Here is a 20,093-nt window from a genome sequence, read left to right as displayed (position 1 = left end):
CCTTTCACTGCAGTGGTGCTGGAACACTCTTTACACTGGGCGTGCTGAAAGCCAGTGGTCCCCAAACCTTTTACCTTGCACCTGCTCCTTAACCCTGTCTGAGCCCCCTCTCCCCAGAGCTGTGGCCAGGACCAAACTGTGGCTCAGGGAGGGGGGAGGACACGGACAGGAGTAAAGGGGCAGAGTCTGGAAGCACAGCTGGGGGCAGGAGCAGAGCCCCAGGCACGGGTCCTGCAGCCAGGACCTTGGGCACAGGGCTGAGAACAGAACCGCAGGCAAAGGTCCTGCAGCTGGGGCACAGGGCACAGGGCCAGGAGGAGAGCCCCAGGCATGGAACCAGCAGTGCCAGGACCCTGGGTGCAGGGCCAGCAGCCGGGACCCTGCACAAAACCTGGGGGTGCTGCAGCACCCCCCACACCCTAGTTCCTGCACCTATGTTTCACTGAGTGAAGTAAGAAAGCAAGGTAAGAAATTCAGGATTTTTTCCACTGTATTTAATGGCCAGTGTATGGTGAATTTTTATTAGTGTTAATGTAAGAGAGATCCAGTGAAGCAGAGATACAGTTTCCCTCTGATCTAATGGAGCAGACATGCACTTCAGTTTTGATGATCTATTAGACCTCTATCAGCCTGGGCTTAATCCCTTATTTAATACTGAAATAGCACTCCTACCGTAAAATACTAATGAACTGCAGATGTTGCCTCTGTGTGGTCATATGTCTTTTCTATGGCTGAGAGTAGTTGACTCTACTAACAATAATGGAGCAAAGGTCTCAGATATGCCACTGGTAAATCTCCAGAGGCCACTGGAGTGGCCAGTATGTTGCTGGATCTCTAGCAGCAAGTTTATCTTTATTGGAACAATATTAACATGATTTTCATTTTCCAAATGAGGTTTATTAGTTTTGTCAGGATTATATTATCATTAAACAGATCAGATTCCCTATGGTGTCTCTTAAGGCTCCATTCTATTATTATGGCACCTAGGATTATGCTAGGAGACAGATGACTGCTTCTCACTTACTGCCTACATACAACCCACATTAATCTTATTTTTGAAAAATGTATTTTAGTGCATACAAAAGGTACAACATTGGCAACCGTGGAGACTGAGATCTCTGTGTACCAACAAAACAGGCAAACTTCCCTACACTAGCACATCATCTTCTTTTGTGTGGCAACTTCAAAAGCAACATTAAAGGTTGACATCCAAGTTTGTCATCAACGATATGGCTTCTGGTAACATGGAACGAATCAAGGCTGTCCTTCCAGAGAAGTATTTTAGAGGGCAGTTGTTCACTAGGTGTTCCATGGTTTGGATGGCTTTTCCACGTTCATATATTGAATCATCCTTCATTTTCCATTTGTGTAGTAGGCAATGCAGGTGTGTGGTTCTGGTGTGGTTCACTGTTATCCATATCTTATGTAGTATGGTGAAGCCAGGTGGTTGGTCTGTAGGATCCATGAGCAGGTCTTGATTCTTGACCCTGCTATTTTCTCAAATCTCATTATCTTTTGGTGACAGTCCTGAGGTTTTGAGAGCTTTGTCTGCCAAGGTGTTCCTGGACTTATGGTGGGATGTCGAATGGGACAGAGGGGTTGGAGGTCTTCACAGATGGCAAAGTCTGGGTTCACTATCACATGCTCATATTGTTGATGCTTCTCTTTTGGAGGGATGGTTGTAAGATATGCATGAGAACAGGAAGTTAGACTGTCGGAGTTGAATTCCGCACCCCTGTACATATGGGCATGCAGTATTCAGCTGCTGAGAAAACAAGGGCCAAAGTGGCTGTCTGCAAGGTGTGAGGATCTGTGCCCCAACTAGTTTGTGGACTATATTGTTCCTAGCATTTATCTTGGCAGCTGTCTTCATCAGATGTTGGTGGTATATGGAGCTTCTATCCAGAACCACCCTGAAATATTTTGGAAAATACTCGTAATTGAATTTGGTGCCACAGAAGGTGACATTCAAACACTTCTTTCCATGGTGGCTGCTCAGGTGGAACATAAAAACATAAGAACAAACATACTGGGTCAGAACAATGGTCCATCTAGCCCAGTATCCTGTCTTCCAACAGTGGCCAATGCCAGGTTCTTCAGAGGGAATGGACAGAACAGGAAATCATCAAGTGATCCATCCCCTATTGCCCATTCCCAGCTTCTGGCAAACAAAGCCTAAGGACACTTCAGAGTATGGTTTTGCATCTCTGCCCATCCTGGCTAATAGCCATTGATGGACCCATCCTCCATGAACTGTTATAGTCTTGGCCTTCACAACATCCTCTGACAGAGTTCTACAGGTTGACAGTGCGTTGTGTGAAGAAATACTTCCTTTAGTTTGGTTTAAATCTGCTGTCAGTTAATTTCATTTGGTGCCCCCTATTTCTTGTGTTATGAGAAGGAGTAAATAACACTTCCTTATTTACTTTCTCTACTCTAGTCATGATTTTATAGACCTCTATCACATCCTCCCCCTTAGTTGTCTTTTTTCCAAGCTGAAAGTTCCCAGTCTTATTAATCTCTCCTCACATGGAAGCTGTTCCATACCCCTAAATATTTTGTTCCATACCCCTTTTCTGTACCTTTTCCAATTCCAATATATATTTTTGAGATGGGGCAGTCAGATCTGCATGCAGTATTCAAGATGTGGGCATACCATGGATTTATATAGAGGCAATATGATATTTTCTGTCTTCTTATCTGATAAGGTGCTTTGTCCTGGCCTAAATCCTCTTTAGGGATGTAGTATAACTGTCTGGAGTAACATCCTTTCCAAGAGCTTGTACGCTACACATAGTAATGATATCAGCTGGTGTTTTTCCAGTGTGGGGCTGCGTTCTCTGGTCTCGGGATGACAATGACCTTTCCCTGTTTCCATACCTTGGGTGTTTGGCCAACGGCATGCATGATGGGAAAGAACTGCGTCAGCCAGTCATGGCCATATTGCCATACGTTTTTCAGAAATTCTGGGAAGATGCTGTCTGGGCCTGCAGCCTTGCCAGGTTCGGTGAGGGTTATGGCCTTGTTCACTTCTTCTCTAGCGAATGGCTTTGATAGATTCATTGTTGCTGGGCAGTCAGATAGGGAACGATAAAGCGCTTTCCCACGTTAAGTGTGCCTTATCCCTATTCATTTCCAATCTCCATTCAATCTTTGACCTCTCTTGCTGAGATTACCTCATTAAAAACTCCAACATTATTGGCAGACACCTCCCATTAGTATGTAGAATAAACTTCATTGAGGCCATGGAACAGCCATCAGAAATGGTAATGACTTGGGAAGGACTTCAGTCTTTAAGACTCTCCATCTGATACCTTTCAGTGTACTAGACAATCATTTCAGTTAAAAATATTTAGATTCAATTTCTGCCTCTTGTCCTGTGCTTTAGTGCAAGTATATTTACTTTGGAGTGGCAGCATGAAGTTATAGTCAACATTCTGGGCCACACTGTGTGGTTTTTCCTGTTTTTTAATGTTTTGAAAAGGTTAAGTACATTTTATGAATAGTAAATGATTTCAAAATCATTGATTTGACAAAAGCCAGAGACCCTGTCATCCTGCTCCTAAGAACATATTCTGAAGATGTGACACTGCAGACAGTTCTAAATTTTACTGCAGTAGTAGTATTCCACAGGGTACGTCACTAAACCCTGCCACACAAATGTGCTTTCCAAACAAGTTGGTCTTAAATTGCTGCAGAATTGTAGGGGCTCCAGGTATTGAAGAGGCACTGTTGTGTCTCTGTAGTTAAGGGTTTAAGAATGTTTGATTATGATCTCACCCCCACAACAGCTACAAAAAATCCCTTTCTGACTGAATATTTTAAAAACCACTGATCTCTTGCCAGAGCATAAGTGTTTTACAAAGTTGGAGGTGGATCAGAGCAGCTGTTTATGAGTTATGTGATTTGAAGAAATGACTGGTATTTCACTGTTGGAAATGTGCTAACTTGGTTTGCCATCACACAGCTTAGAAACTGTCTGGTACAGGAACTCCAGTCCTTTGGCCTTTACTAGGCCCCCATGAGAACTAGTTCCAGAGTTAAAGTTAGTATTCAAAGCTTATGTGGTATATCCAGACTTGTTGATGTTTGGATTTTTTAAAATTACAGTCTTAATTTACCTTGACTTTCAAACGCTTGGTTCTTTTCTTATAAATAGGGCTTCTGATTTTAGGGTTTTTTTAAAATCAATAAATAGTGATGAAATACCCCAATACAATAAATAAGTTGGTGTTTATCCAATAAACACCGGAAAAACACCATAAATGCTTACATGTACCTAAGGGTTTGTCTACAAAGAACACTAATGCAGACTATGGAGTATGATTTCTAACATGCCTAAATATGTTGCACATCAGTTGGCCTGTGCAGACCCTTCTGGTGCACAGTAGGGAACATTTCAAAGAGATTACAGTTGTACATATTATAATGGGTAATGTAATGTATATATGTGCATTACTCACTACAGTATATACAAGGAGAGTCTCGAAGCCCCCTGGTTTTTGAACAAAGATGAAACTCAAAAATTGCTATAAATAAACACTAAAAAATGAAATACTCCACCCCTCCCCCAACAGAAGCCCTATGTATAAACTGTAATGTTCTTGTTTTAAATGAAGTTTTCTGTTTATAATTTCCTCTCCACCTTAATCATGGAATCATAGGGTTAGACAGGACCACAAGGTTTATCTAGTCTAATGAAATATTTTGTTTAGGAATATTTGGTAATGTTACATTAATTTCAGCTTTAGACCTCATCCTGCAGGAAAACAGGGAAGTGATCAACTATGATGTAAGAATGACAAATTATGAGATGACAGATGAGAACACTCCTGCTTTAGGGTCAGATCATGTGGGACCAAGAAAGGGCTGTAGAAGGCCCTGCATGCAGTGGAACTGGTTTGGTTATGCTGCATGGGGACAAGTGGGAAGACTGAAGAGAGTCCAGAGTCTCCCTGAATGGGGAGAAGGTTGGGAGATTGGGGAGAAGGTTGGGAGATGCACAGTTAATCTCCACGCCAGATTCCAGTATGGAAAAGGTGAGTAAAATGAGAGGAGACATAGCCGGGGAGATGAGATTGGACATAGTAAGGACAGGGGGGACGGACGCAAGGAGGCCCGCAACTTATAGTGCTACGAATGGGAGACAGGCTAAACGACATACATTAGGGTGTTTATACACCAATGCCAGAAGCCTAGGTAATAAAATGGAGGAATTGGAGCTCTTGGTCCAAGAGCTGAAACCAGATATCGTAGGAATAACAGAAACGTGGTGGAATGGCAGTCACGACTGGAACACAGGTATGGAGGGGTATGCGCTGTTTAGGAAAGACAGGAACAAAGGTAAAGGTGGGGGGGGGTGGCATTGTATGTCAATAGTGAAATAAGCTGTAAAGAAATAATAGTTGATGGATTAGATAACACAGAGTCCGTCTGGGCAATACTCACACTGGGTAATAGGACTACTAGAGCCTCTCCGGGGATAGTGCTCGGAGTGTGCTATAGACCGCCGGGATCGACCCAGGATATGGATAAGGAACTATTTAATGTGTTTAGAGAAGTAATTACTAATAGAAACTGTGTAATTATGGGGGACTTTAACTTCCCAGATATAGATTGGGGCACAAACGCTAGTAGTAATAATAGGGCTCAGATGTTCCTAGATGTGCTTGCTGATCAATTCCTTCATCAAGTGGTAGCTGAACCGACGAGGGGGGAGGCCATTTTAGATTTGATTCTGGTAAGTAGTGAGGACCTCGTTGAGGAAGTGGTAGTGGGGGACAATTTGGGCTCCAGTGATCATGAGCTAATTCGGTTTAAAATACATGGGAGGAGTAACAGAATTAAGTCAAAGACTAGGGTTTATAATTTTAAAAAGGCCAATTTTAACAAATTAAGGGGACTGGTAAGGGAAGTGGATTGGGCAAACGTATTAATGGATCTAAAGGCAGAAGAAGCCTGGGATTACTTCAAGTTAAAGATGCATGAGCTGTCGGAGGCCTGCATTCCAAAAAAGGGAAAAAGATTACAAAGCAGGAGATTTAGACCGAGCTGGATGAGCGACCGACTCAAAGGGGCGATTAGGAAAAAACAGAAAGCGTACAAAGAGTGGAAGAGGGGAGGGATTAGTAAAGAAACTTACCTTAGCGAAGTCAGAGAATGTAGAGATAGAGTGAGAAAGGCCAAAGGCCGTGTAGAGTTGGACCTAGCGAGGGGAATTAAAAGCAATAGTAAGAGGTTTTACAGCCATATAAATAGGAAGAAAGCAAAGAAAGAAGAAGTGGGACCGCTGAAGACTATTGCCGGAGAGGAGATTAAAGACAATCGAGGCATGGCGCAATATCTCAATGAATATTTTGCATCGGTGTTTAATGAGGCCAATGAAGGTATTAGGGATACTAGCATCACTACAGAGGGGCATTCAGGATGGGGGATTACCGTATCCGAGGTAGAAACAAAACTTGAATGCCTTAATGGGGCTAAGTCGGGAGGACCGGACGATCTTCATCCGAGAATATTGAAGGAATTGGCGCGGGAAATAGCAGGCCCATTAGCGATAATATTTAATGAATCTGTAAACTCGGGGGTGGTCCCGTTAGACTGGAGAATAGCTAATGTGGTTCCTATTTTCAAGAAAGGGAAAAAAAGTGATCCGGGTAACTACAGGCCTGTTAGTTTAACATCTGTAGTGTGCAAGGTGTTAGAGAAAATTCTGAAAGAGAAACTAGTTGAGGACCTGGAGGTTAGTGGCAATTGCGATAAATTACAACATGGTTTTACGAAGGGCAGATCGTGCCAAACGAATCTGATCTCCTTCTTTGAGAAAGTAACGGATTTATTAGATAAGGGAAATGCGGTGGACCTAATATACCTGGATTTCAGTAAAGCGTTTGATACTGTACCCCATGAGGAATTATTGGTTAAACTGACAAACATGGGGATCGATATGAAAATCCAGAGGTGGATAAGGAATTGGTTATTGGGGAGAATGCAGCGGGTCGTATTAAAGGGTGAACTGTCGGGTTGGAGGGAGGTTACTAGTGGAGTGCCTCAAGGTTCGGTTTTGGGACCCATTTTATTTAATCTATTTATAACTGACCTCGGAACCGATTGCAGGAGTGGGCTGATAAAGTTTGCGGATGATACGAAGGTGGGAGGCGTTGTAAATTCGGAGGAGGATAGGGATATCCTGCAGGGAGACTTGAACGAGCTTGTGAATTGGAGTATCAGGAATAGGATGAAATTTAATAGTAAAAAGTGTAAGGTGATGCATTTGGGGATGACTAATAAAAATTTTAGTTACAAGATGGGGACGCATTGGTTAGAAGTAACGGAAGAGGAGAAGGACCTAGGGGTCCTAGTAGACCGCAGGATGACTATGAGTCGACAATGCGACGTGGCGGTGAAAAAAGCCAATGCTGTCTTGGGATGCATTAGGCGAGGTATATCTAGTAGGGATAAGGAGGTCCTGCTTCCGTTGTACAAGGCGCTGGTGAGACCTCATTTGGAGTACTGTGTGCAGTTCTGGTCTCCCATGTTTAAAAAAGATGAACTCAAACTGGAACGGGTGCAGAGAAGGGCCACTAGGATGATCAGAGGAATGGAAAACCTGTTGTATGAAAAGAGACTAGAGGAGCTTGGGTTGTTTAGTCTGACAAAGCGAAGGCTGAGGGGGGATATGATTGCTATCTTTAAATATATTAGAGGGATTAATACGAGGGAGGGAGAAGAATTATTCCAGCTTAGTACTAATGTGGATACGAGAACGAATGGATATAAACTGGCCGTGGGGAGGTTCAGGCTTGAAATTAGACGAAGGTTTCTGACCGTCAGAGGGGTGAAATATTGGAACGGCCTTCCGAGGGAAACGGTGGGGGCGACGGACCTGTCTGGTTTTAAGATTAAGTTAGATAAATTTATGGAGGGAATGGTTTAATGGTATAACATAGTAGTCAAGGAAAACCAAGAAATGGTAGGTAAATTGTATAATGGCTGACGGGGTCAGGCTGGAGACTCTTGCCTATATGCTCGGGGTCTTACTGATCGCCATATTTGGGGTCGGGAAGGAATTTTCCTCCAGGGCAGATTGGCTGAGCCTCTGGAGGTTTTTCGCCTTCCTCCGCAGCATAGGGCAGGGATCTCTAGCAGGAGGGTTTCTGCCGATTGAAGTCACCTAAAACAGGATTGGGGACTTCAACAGCAGAGTCCAGGGAAGGGGTAGGGACGGTTTTATGGCCTGCAGCATGCAGGGGGTCAGACCAGATGATCATAATGGTCCCTTCTGACCTTAAAGTCTATGAGTCTATGAATCCTAGTGCTGGTAGACTTTGGGGTAAGGCTCATGTAGGGGCCAGGCAGGGATGAGGCCTTTGGAGACAAAGCAGAGTGGGGTGGAGGGCAACAATAGCAACAGAGTGGCTCTACTGATATTCCACAGCCTGATTGGAGGTAGGTATGGAATTGTCCACTTTCATACCCAGATCTTCTCAAGTTATTTCAGGGAACGTCCCCGCCCATTGGCAGGGAACATGCACATTACAGACAGGATTTGTCCTTTATTTGATATATTGTTGGTGCCCCTTTATGTTCATCCTGCATCTCCTACACAGCACCCTATATATGGTACAACCTCCCTGAGCACATCTGCAATGCCTACCCTGTTCTCATTTAATTCCCTCCCCTTTCTGCCATACTGCTCACAGTTGATGCATATGTAAGTTGCCTATTCTTGCAGGACTGGTTACAAAGCCTGCTTTCAGGCTCATCTACTGCTTTTGTTTACCTTCCACTCACCTCATTAAGAAAACTTCATACTAAGTTTTCTCAGTAACTCTCCCCTTTTAGGTGTCAGGCTTATTAACATAAAACTCAAAAACTTTCTAGCCCTCTTTTCCAGGCTCAGTTAATCCATTCAGTTAAATGGGCTTCAGGATCCATATAGCTCTTCCTTCCAGGCTCACAGTCCTCATTGCCTGTCAGGATACTGGGTGATGGTAGGCAGAATTAGTGGCAGGAGCTTGGGGTTCCAGGAAGCCAGGCGTCAGAGCCAGTATCAGAGTCAAGCTGAGAGTGAGAGCTAGAGGCAGAGTCAGGAATCAGGTCAAGGGTCAATACCAGGTATTGGGGTTCGTGTTGGGATTCCAGGGGTCAATCAGGAGTCAGAATCCATGTCAGAGTCAAGGTCAATAAGGGGAATTCAGGAACAGGGAAGCTAGGCAGTTGCTACTACTACAGCAGCTAGTTGGGGATCCAACTGTTGCCTGAACACTTCCTGGTACATCTTGTGGGTTTATATAGGGACAAGGAGCCAATCAGGGATCACTAAGGCCACTGTCAGTCAGGTCATTCAAGGCAGAACTTCCTGTGGCACTGAACTTCTATGGATTGTGGGTCACAGAGTGCAGGTTACAGCTGCCACTGGGTGGCAGTGTGGGGATGGTAATTGCCTGGGAGCCCTGCAGGTCTGGGTTCAAGTCCTGTCAACCCTTACATAGCCAGAGCTTCTCACCCTGCAAGCTCCTGCTCCCTGCATGTCCCTCAGCCAAGGCTCATCCCTCAACAGGGTCCTTGCATATTTCTCTCCCAGACCTTCTGCCTGGGTGCTCTAGTGAGTTGTCAGTTGCCTTCTTCTAAGATATTTCTCCCCAACCTCTCTCTGATTAACTTCAGGCTGCTATCTTCCCCAGCAGCCCTAGCTTCTAACCAGATGTTTCCCTCACAAAACCCATGGACTCATTTGCTTCACTTGGAATGGTGGCCTAAGACTGGCAAAAGTGTAGCTGAGTCCCAAACCCATTAAAAGGTCAGCTCAGCCTATGACATTTCTTCCTCTAACCTCTTTATTTGTCAGCATTTAGACTGTGAATTTCTCAGAACAGAGACAGGCCCATCTTGAATATTTGAAAATCATCTAACAGAGCGGGATCTACTATAAAAACAATGCATGAAGAAACATCGGCTTGATATCATGCAGGAATAACTGTGTCAAGACAGCAACCTAGAAAATTCCCATCTAGAGAAAGTTTAAGGAGAGAAATACCAATTTTTGCTAGTTGTTGCTAACCACTATATTGGGTATCTTAGATTATGAAGTACCTTGTAAAGCTACTGCACTAATATTGGGGTATCCAGCTAAGCTCCTACCAATTTAAAATGTGAGCAATGCTAATTTCCAATTAAAAGCTATTATTTTATAGGTTTACAATTCATTCACATAGGAGTTGTCTTGCTCAGTTTTATTAGCATGGCTTATTATGTAACTAAAAAAAGCTTGGATTTAATTACATTTTTGATATTTAGTTAAATGGTCATGGCATTACCCCTTTGAATTATGATTGTATGTGGATACTCACATAACCATAATTCAAAGGGGTAATGCTATGACCATTTAACTAAATATCAAAAATGTAATTAAACCCAAGCTTTTTAGAGTTATGTAAAAAATGGGAGAGGATTCTTGTGGGAGGAAACTCCGTCAGGTTCTGCTGCTGGAGTTTTTCCTGAGCTGTTTTGTCAAGAGACAGAAGGAGAGGATGCCCCCATTGAATGAGCAGCATTTCTGCTCCCAAGCCACAAAGATACCCAAACCTAATCCAGGGCCAAACACCACCTCCCTCAGCCCATCTTCAATCACTGTAGCCAGAATACTTGCCAAAAAGTGCCATGGTGATTTATGCTGCAATTAACTTGATTGTCTCAACCTTCTCTCACAAATACTGGTTCACAAAAACACAGCACAACCTGCCAATTGACAAATTCTCTGTTTTGGCTCAGGAGAAACCCAAAATAGGGAGATTAGGGGACAAATGTGGATTATAATTTTCTGTGATGCCAGAAAGAATGTATTTCTTGTAGGGCAGTATAAATAACAGCTTAGACTACAGCAAACACATTGTTCAGCAGTAGAATGGTTAAAATAGAGCATTGCATTATGTTAGCCAGCGCTGTTGATATAGCATTTATGATATTCATCATTTATCTTTAAGAAGTAGAATTTCTTTACCTTAGAAGATCTTTGTGATGATACTAATTATGAGTCAAACCTCATTTGCGCTGGGGTAAATGGGATTCAACCAAAAGAATTACACTGGTGTGAGTGAGATCAGAATTGGGCCCCAATAAGATTACACTTACAGAATAGAACAATAAAATATTCTTTACTGAAGTGTAAAGGTGCGGGACTCGCTGGCATGGCGCCTCTTGCTGGTTGTTGGGAATTAGCTCTTTCCAGCACAGAGCGCCCTCTGCAAGCTGGTGTCCCGCTGCTGCTGCTGCCCCCCCCGAATCCAGTGCCCCTTGTCTTTGGGGTGCTTCCCTTGGCAATACCCCCACAGTCTCAGGGTCTCCACACCCAGGGGAACCCCCAACCCTCTATCCCCACCTTGCCTCAGTCATGGGCTACTGCCAGTCACCATCCAGTCCCCACTCACTGGGGCAGACTGCAGTGTAAAAGCCACTCATCATAGGCAAGGGGGTTTTGGACCTGCTGCCTTCCTCTGCCTCCTAGTACCTCTATGGGCCTTGGACCAGGCCCTGCAGCCTGGGGAGTTGCCAGCCTGGAGCGCCCCTGCTTCTCCCCAGCCCTGCTTCATTCCCAGGACCCTTTCTGCAGGCAGCTAGGCCCTGCTCTCTTCCAGCCTGGAAAGAGACTGTCCTAGGCCTCTGGCTCACAGCCTTTTTATATAGGCAGCTGATTGGGGCGTGGCCCAGCTGCGGCCGCATCCCCAATCAACCCAGTTTAGCAACTCTCAGCCACAACCTTCTCCCAGGGCTAAGTTTAACTCTTTTTCTGCTGGAGTGGGGGAGGTGCCCCACTACATGAAGTCACATTAAAAGGAGAAAATGAACACATCTACCACTATGAATCAGGATTCCAGTCTCATTACCCTGGTGAAATGCCAGTGATACTAATGGAATGAGTCCCAATTTACACTGGTGTAAGTGAGAGCAGAAACAGGCCGAAAATCATGAAAGTTTTCAAGCATCAGATTATTAGTTTTAAGGCAGTATAGTATTATATGTTATTACACTAACAATTTCCTGTCCAGATAAAAAAATTTGTTTTAGCTGCTGCTTATTGGGATGCATTCTGCTAATTGAGTAGATTTCCATTAGCTTCCCTTAAAATTCAATTAGATAAAATCAGCAAATGTATCTGGTTTTCTCTTACATTTGTTCCAGCCACCATGGGATTTCCAAGGTCACAAACCACCATTCTAGTTTCATTTTCCATCTTGTAATCACAACTCAATACACGTAGTGCCTGTAACAAAAGAACACCAATATGGAGGTCAAAGGTCAGAGCAAAGTGTATCCTGTTGAGATAATGATGCCTTTTGTTTATGAAATTTTTTTTGATTTCAAACCCGTGTGCATCTCTACATGGACTCTTAATTGGTTACTGTTGGCAGGTGGAGGGAGTCTGACACCAAAAAGAAACAAATGGGAACCTAGCCAGTATTTTGAGAGAGACCATTTAATTTCTTCCCAACTCTCAGTCCTGTACCCTATCATCTAGTAGGGTGACCAGACAGCAAGTGTGAAAAATCGGGACAGGGGGCAGGGGGTAATAGGAGCCTATATAAGAAAAAGACCCAAATATCAGGACTGTCCCTATAAAATCGGGACATCTGGTCACCCTATTGTCTAGCCTGTGCTGTTCTGCATTAAGAATAACTTTGAAGACATGTTCTCATCTTCCTCTAGCAAAGATATGTTCACGTTTTCTATAGAGAAGTCAATGTAAAGTTTGTTCTGATGTTTCCCCCTCTACTTCCCCTGCAGCTCATGCCTCTCATATCATCTATGTACAAAGTATAAAATCCTATATACAAAGTGCTAAGTGCAGAGGAAGCAGCAGTTGTAAGATGGTGGAAGTTAAAAGACACAGACTAGAAACAAACCAAAGTAAGATCAGTCTTTTCTGTTTTCCTCTTTGGCATCTTTAATAAGAGAAACAAACTCAGAAGTAACAACAGAAGTCACTGATCTTCTAAAAATTAGGATGCATCTGGAATTGTTGCTGTAGGTCCCCACCCACCTAATTTTGTTTAATTTTAAAGTTCCCACAGATTAGGTAATACATGACAGGTCGTTCTTTATATAAGAAAGAGCTGGGAGAACTTCAGGACACAGCCTGCAAGTTCAACCCATGCCCTTCCTGGCTGGTGAAGGACAGTGTGGACCTGCTGAGTCCATTGTTAGTTGAGATTGGCAAGGGTTGTACATTTCCTAAATGAAGCAACTGTGAAGCCCCTGCCCATGACACCATCTCTTGATACTGTCAATATTACTGTTGGGGAATGTCCAACTTCCCTTTGTAGGAAGGGGAAAAAAAAAAGTTTTACTGCATGTCCAGGAGGTTAATAACCATTCCAGCCTCTTGTAATGGCAAGGAATGGGTTTTAGAGGCACAGGCCCCCGAGGGAGAACGCCCTGCCAACAGCCCCTTCTCTCTCAAACCAAGGGCTGCTATATTGTGCACCTTTGTACCTGTATTAGGAATGGCAGCTCTGACTCTTTGATGGCCACCTTAGGAACAACATGGTGTGGAGAATGGAGGGGTGGGGAGGAATGGATCCATTGATCCCTTTGGCAGCGGAAGAGAAAAAGAATGAGTCAAGCTAAATTTGTATCAGGATGTTTCATCTCATCTTCACTGGCTTTGCCCAGAGTTCTCTCTCAGGAGGATACAGTATCAGACCATCTGGCCTTTGCTTCATACTGATTAATGAAGGTCACCGGTTAATACATTTTCAACCATCCACAATCTAATAAAGGACAAGTCCCCGAGTTTTACATGAATCACTCAAACCTGGTGTGAAGGATGAGGGGCAGATCTGAATGGATTTATGAATACTGAATGTGACTGCCTCAGGAAATAATGACCTTGTACACATGACAGGGCTGTTAGAAGACAACACAAAGGGTCCAGTTAAAACACCTAATGATAAACTTGTTAGGATGTTACAAAACAATAGCTGGGTTATTAGCCATGAAGATACTTCTTCACTTTAGCCCAAAAGTTACTCAGCTGTATTGCCAAGGCTGGGAACAGAGAGATCAAAAGGACTTAAAACAGTTAAAGTCAGTATCAAGAGCATGGGGGAGGCAGTTGTCAATTAGATGTTCACAGAAGAACAGGCTGACAGAGAGACACAGGGACAGGCTCTATGGAGGGGGTCTGATGCAGCTGGGCCTTCCTGGGGATGGTAAGCCTTAGAGAGCATAGACATGCATAGAGACCGCTAAGGTGTTAAATTCCTTTTTCTCTCATGCTTTGCTATGCTATTAAATAACACTTTGTTTTTATAAAGCTGCCTGGTCACTGTATTAACTACTGGTTAGAGCTCCCAAAGGGAAGACTTGCAGGTTCTGAGCCCAGTTGTACCTGCTGAGAAATCATGGACAGTACACAGAAGGTTGTAGCCTGAGCTCTAGTCTAAGAGTGGGAGACTTATGGGATTCCAATCCAGGACAGGTGAAGGCATGAATTCTGGTACCTTAAGGAGGTGCACTCAGAGACCAGGGAGGAGTTAAAGGTATAGCTACCTCTGTAACTAAGACATCTGGTTGCAAATCCCATCTATTTGCTCAGTACTTTGGGGGAAAGGAAGTGGGATAAGGGCTGGTATTCTTTGATTTGCCTTTACTAACTTATCAGTTGGTTAATTTCTGCTGTGAGGTAATTTAACCTGTTAAATCTTTTCATGCTTTTAAAGGATTTGCCAAGGGTGCTTGAAGCTAAGAATAGGCACTCACACTGTGGATAAGCTAACAATTGCAGTTAAATGTGTGTGGGAATCTATGTGCATAAATGCATATTCAACTCAATCCTTCTCTTGTGCAAATTTAGTCTAAGATGTTACATAAATGTCCAATCATCAGTACTAGTAGTACTAGTAATAGTTTAAGGTTGTTATATAAAAGTTGTACCATCCACTACCACAAAGTATACCAACCCCTTTGTGACTTCCTCCTGCCAAAAAAGTCTAAGCAAATAAGTGGCTTTTGGAACTAAATATCAGAGATTCATGCAAAATCAGTGGCCTGATCCTTAATTAGACTGTAGGTGGCTGATGTTACAGTATTTATGTAACAGACAATGTCAAAGCTAATTTGTGCAGTATAAGGATGGGGCAAAGGATCAGTCTGTGATAGGATGCCCAAAATGTGAAATTATCTTTGGTAATACATTTTTTCCCCAGAGATCACCTCTTAGAGGTAGTTACAGCAAAGTTAGAGGTAGAACACCAAAATTAGAAGTGGCAGAAGGAGGATAACAAGAAAAAGGAGAGAGATTTCCACATCCAGCATTGCCAGTTCCATTGGTTTCACATGTAACTGAGCAACATTGTAGATTCAGCCACAGAACCCTTTTACTAGCCGTATGCAGCAATTTATATTTTTATAGTAGCACATGGCCTTTTTGGCAGTCTTGAACAGCAGCTAAACCCCACCAATTAACACTTGTACTCCCAGGGCACATTTTAACGGGAAAATGACTGGATACTTTAACTAATCCAGCTGCCTACACTAAGCACTAAGAACAAACGGACTGTTTTGGCTGTCTCAGCAATGAACTACTAATTGGTAATAGGGTAGTTAATGGATCCAGACTACTGAATAAAAATGCCCTCCTGCCCCCTTTAAAAAGTTATTTAACCGTCTTTCACAAATAATGTTATATTTTCCCAGACAGGACATGCTTTTCAATTGACTGAGTGCCAGAGATGGATTGTTGCTATTCAAACATTAGAAGACCTGATCTCTGTGCCAAGAGGTTTATAATCTAGTTCCAATTAAATCATATCTCATCTAGCTAGCAACCTTTTATCCATTTCACTAACAAGATTTTACAAGTGAGCCAAGAAAGCTTTTTTATTTTTTTGTTAAGTGTGTCACTCTCCCGCCCACAAAAGCATAGTGCTAATAGCACTGGCTATTTGTGTGAGAAGCCATGGGAGAACATCTCCATACATTGCAGCCAAGGCTCTCATTTTGACTGCAAAGCCTCTGCTGTTCCCAGTCAGAGCAGAGACAGTGAGCCGTGCCAAACTGTGTAATGTCTTTGTTATGTGGACAAACACCTAGCAGGGGCTAGGAAAACACTTCATTTGCATTCACTTATCACTTTATGAGGATTTGGATTCCAGTCTCCTGCAGAGTGGAAAGGCAAGAGCCTGTGCTTATTGTGCCATCCAAGATCAGTGAGATAAGTTTTTCAGGGCAGGGACTGGTTCTGTTTGCAATGCCTAGCACAATGGGGTTACGGTCGGTGATTGGGGCTCCCAGATGCTACCATAATCTAAATTACTGCTACTAATAATAGGGTTGATCATACTGTATTTCATTAACCAATTGGCAACTTAAGGAAGAATCAATATATGCAGTGAAAACAAAGAAAACAAATGGTATCTTTTGACTTTTACTCCTAAAGATTAAGAAGAGCATCAATCTACAGCTAGGGGATGAGGGGCTGATTCTCCGCTGGGTTGCACTTTCATAGTCATGTATACCAGTGCAAAGAACTACCATTCTGATTTGGCTACACAAAGTACAAGGTGATGGAGAATCAGAGCCTGAGGTAAAACACAGTAACAATACAAACATAGCACACTCAATGGTGCCTCCTATGCAGCGGAGTCGGAACAGTTTATCCATTGTGGGCCCTGTAAAGTAATATTATTGCTTTATCATTTTCCTTGAGTAGCTAAAGTTTATAGAACAGCCAAAAGAATCTTTCCATAGACATATCAGACAGGTAACATTCAAGGGACATCTTTCAGTTAAGCCAGAGTAACTATAGAGCAAATTGGAGTAATATCACACATCCACTGCTCTGGGTTTATGCTGGAGTAACTGAGAGAAGAATTTGAACCTAAAACTCTTCTGTGTTTTCCTTTTTCTTCTTTTCTCTTTTGCTGTATCCAAAGTGTGTATAAATAAGTAAAAGGGATAAATTTGGTCCACTTGTTTTATCTAAACTGAACTATATCCCACTGTTACATTGGGACTGGTTTTGAGGAGCATATTGTCTCTACCCTGTTACAGGAAGGCCAGTTATATAGGGACAATACTGATTATAGACATGGAGAGGGCCACTGCCTTTGATATAGTGAAGTGCCACTGAGGAATCTTGGGTGCAGAGGGCTAATGGCATGATGGCAACTGGTGCCATCACAAATCTAAAGAACTTTGCTGAAATTACTGTGGAACTTCTGATTATTTATATACAGCAGTGCACAGAGTTCCAATCAGAATCAAGGCTTCATTGTGCTAGGGTGTGGTACAAACACTTATGGAGACATAGGGTGAAATCCTGACCCTGCTGAAGCCAATAGCAAAACCCCCATTAACTTCAACGGGTCCAGGATTTCACCCATGGTTACAAACCAAGAGATTTGTTTCCATACCTCAGTGTATCTTGGGTGTCACACTGCAAGTTGTTTTGATAAAGTCAAATACGCTGAAAGTTAGCCCTGTGCAAGGCAAGCCAGAGGCCTATCCATCATGTTAAGATACTTAAACTCTATTCATGAATAGGATCAACTGTAAGCACTCTTTTATACTTTCAGCATTTGTATTGGATCAGCCTTTAAACATATGAACCTAATGTACCTGAAAGTAAGGCCATTTTGGGAATGAGATGATAAAAATGGTTGTAAATACTTCTCTTCTTGGCAAACTTCCTCTTTCTATAATGACAGAGAGGTAGAGTGCAATGAGAATGTAGAGGAAAGGGTGTAAAGGAACATTAGGATTTACAGGATGCATGTTTTAATCCATTCATTTCAATTTGTTTTTTTAAATGACAGAGATTGTGTATTCATCTTTGTCAGGACTTCAACAGCTTTGAAAAAATGTGGTAGCACAGAAAAGCAGCTGAAGATAGAGAACAGTCCATTTTTTATTAAATACTACATGCATATTTTATAACATGGGCAAATAGTACAATATGTATTTCTCTGTTGCACAGACATTTTGAGTTGTGTTTTCTAGGTTTTTATTTGTATTAAACTCAACAATAAAGTTTTGAATGGTATACTTTTTTACAGTTCTAAAATCAATAGAAGTCATTGGTTAGCTTTCAGTACTATATGCAAAGTTTACAAAAACTAAATCTGCTATACATAATGTAATGCTGCCTAAGAATGATGAGCACACTAGGACTAATGTTCTGATATTTTTTTTAAAAGAACATAAATAGCAATCTCTCTGTCTGAATAAGGGCTGACATTAAGAGATGTGAATGAAAGGTTAATCAGTCTGCTCTAGTGCACAGAACATGGGAGTGCAAATGTATGGAAAATTTAAAATAGCCTCATTAAGTCTGTATCAGCATTCAGAAGCAGAGCTGGTCGTGAAATGTATTTTACTTCCCACAAAAAAAAAAAATCAAAGAAAATGAAAACTTTTGATCTAAATAATTCATTTTACAGTAGTTGAAAACAAACCATTTTGGGGGGTTAGGGGTTAATTTTTTTTGTAACGAAAACCTGAAAGATTTTGATAACATTTTGATAAAAAGGGCATTTTTCATCTCAAGTTTTTTTGGGGAATTTTTTCCCTGATATTTCTAATTAGAAGACTCTCGCCTCTCCAGGACCCAATCCAAAGTCCATTGAAGTAAATGGAAAGATTCTGATTAACTTCAGAGTGTTTAGGAACAACATCCCCTCCCCCCGCCACATATGTCAGGAAGAATGGTCTATTGCTTCTTGAGACCAACAGAGTAAAATAACCCAGCGAGATTATGATAAATACAGCTTCTTTCCTGTACATCAAACAACAAAGCTAGAGTTACTGTGAGAGAGCAGGAGAAGAAAAAATACACCGAGAAGCAAGGAGTCAGGGAAATTATTTTTAAGTGCACTTGAGGGGTGGAGTTCTCTTTAATTTCTAACAATATAATCTTCAATAACATCTTCACTTTCCTTATCATCAGTTCTTTTAACTGGGTTTATCCTATTGCAACTTTCAGTCCATCAGTAAAGTAGATTGACAGAAGAAGAATCAAGAAATACATTGCAGATTACTTTCAACTCAATTAACAACATTTGTCTCTTGCAAGGAAATTAACTCCCCCTCTGATTCCCAGGGCCTTTCTGTGTGTCACATTCCAAACATTCAGAAAAAAAAAGTTGATGGTGCGATAGTTTAAGAGATTTCTGTGCAGATGAGGGGATATAATCTTACTGTCCAGCAGTGAATAAGTGAGATCTGTTTAAAAAAACAAATGGTTGGGGTGGGGCTTAAGGACAAGCTTCTTTAAATAGCCTCTGTCTAAACATTATCATATCCTATGATTTCATGTTTCTTGGCCTATGTATAAGCCTTGTCTATACTGGCAGCCACGTGTAGGATACATGTAACTACATGCCACAGTGAAAAGCATGTTGTGCCCAGATCCTTTCCCCTCTGCCTTCCCCCTGCCAGAGCTCTCCCTGCTACTGGAGACTTTCCCTGTGATGGGGCAAGGCTCCAGCAGCTCCCTGCTGCAGGGAATGGCTCCAGCAGTGGGGAGCTGCTGGAGCTTTTCCCCACTGCCTCCCCACTTCTGGAGCCTTTCCTTGTGCTGGGAGGCCGTGGGACACCACTGTTTTTAGCAGTGTAGCCATGGAAGGCACTGCTTGGGCACTTGGAGAGCCATGACAGGTACATACCCTAAGGTTCTGGCATGTCTTTACTCCACTCAGCTTAGCAACAGACATGCCAAACCCGTGGGAAAAAAACACAGAAATTGGGCTTGTTTTTTGCTTGTGAGTTGCTTGTTGGCTAGTTTTTGATTTGTAGCTTGTTGCTTCTTTTTTTTGATCAGCTCCTGGCAAGCAGGGGCAAGGGGGCAAGCAGGGGCAAGGGAGGGAGAGAGTCAGGGGTGCACAGCAGCCCCACCACAGTCCCAGACTGCACGCCGGGGGGTCTAGTCACATAGAGCGTTGGGGTTTTGAGGGACTGGCTTGTTTTGGCCTTGTTTTGAAATGGAATTAGCTTGATTTTTGGCTTATTGTGAAAGTCAGGGTGCTTATTTACTGTGTGAAAGTTGGCAACTGTGCTTAGCAGTGCCTCACCATCTATTTATACCCTTGTTGGGA

The 20,093-nt window shown here is 42.6% G+C and overlaps 1 protein-coding gene across 1 annotated transcript in view; it reads right to left on the bottom strand.

Moving 5' to 3' along the window:
• ITGA8 (integrin subunit alpha 8) overlaps positions 1-20,093 on the bottom strand; it is a 178,810-nt gene that overhangs the window by 69,508 nt on the left and 89,209 nt on the right. Inside the window, exon 21 of the mRNA XM_034760366.1 lies at positions 12,170-12,262. Coding sequence (XP_034616257.1) covers positions 12,170-12,262 — 93 coding nt within the window. The remainder of the gene's footprint in view (positions 1-12,169; positions 12,263-20,093) is intronic.

Source organism: Trachemys scripta, chromosome 2, assembly GCF_013100865.1.
Source record: "Trachemys scripta elegans isolate TJP31775 chromosome 2, CAS_Tse_1.0, whole genome shotgun sequence".
In the NCBI taxonomy this organism is placed as follows: domain Eukaryota; kingdom Metazoa; phylum Chordata; order Testudines; family Emydidae; genus Trachemys; species Trachemys scripta.
This window is presented reverse-complemented; position numbering and strand designations above follow the sequence as displayed.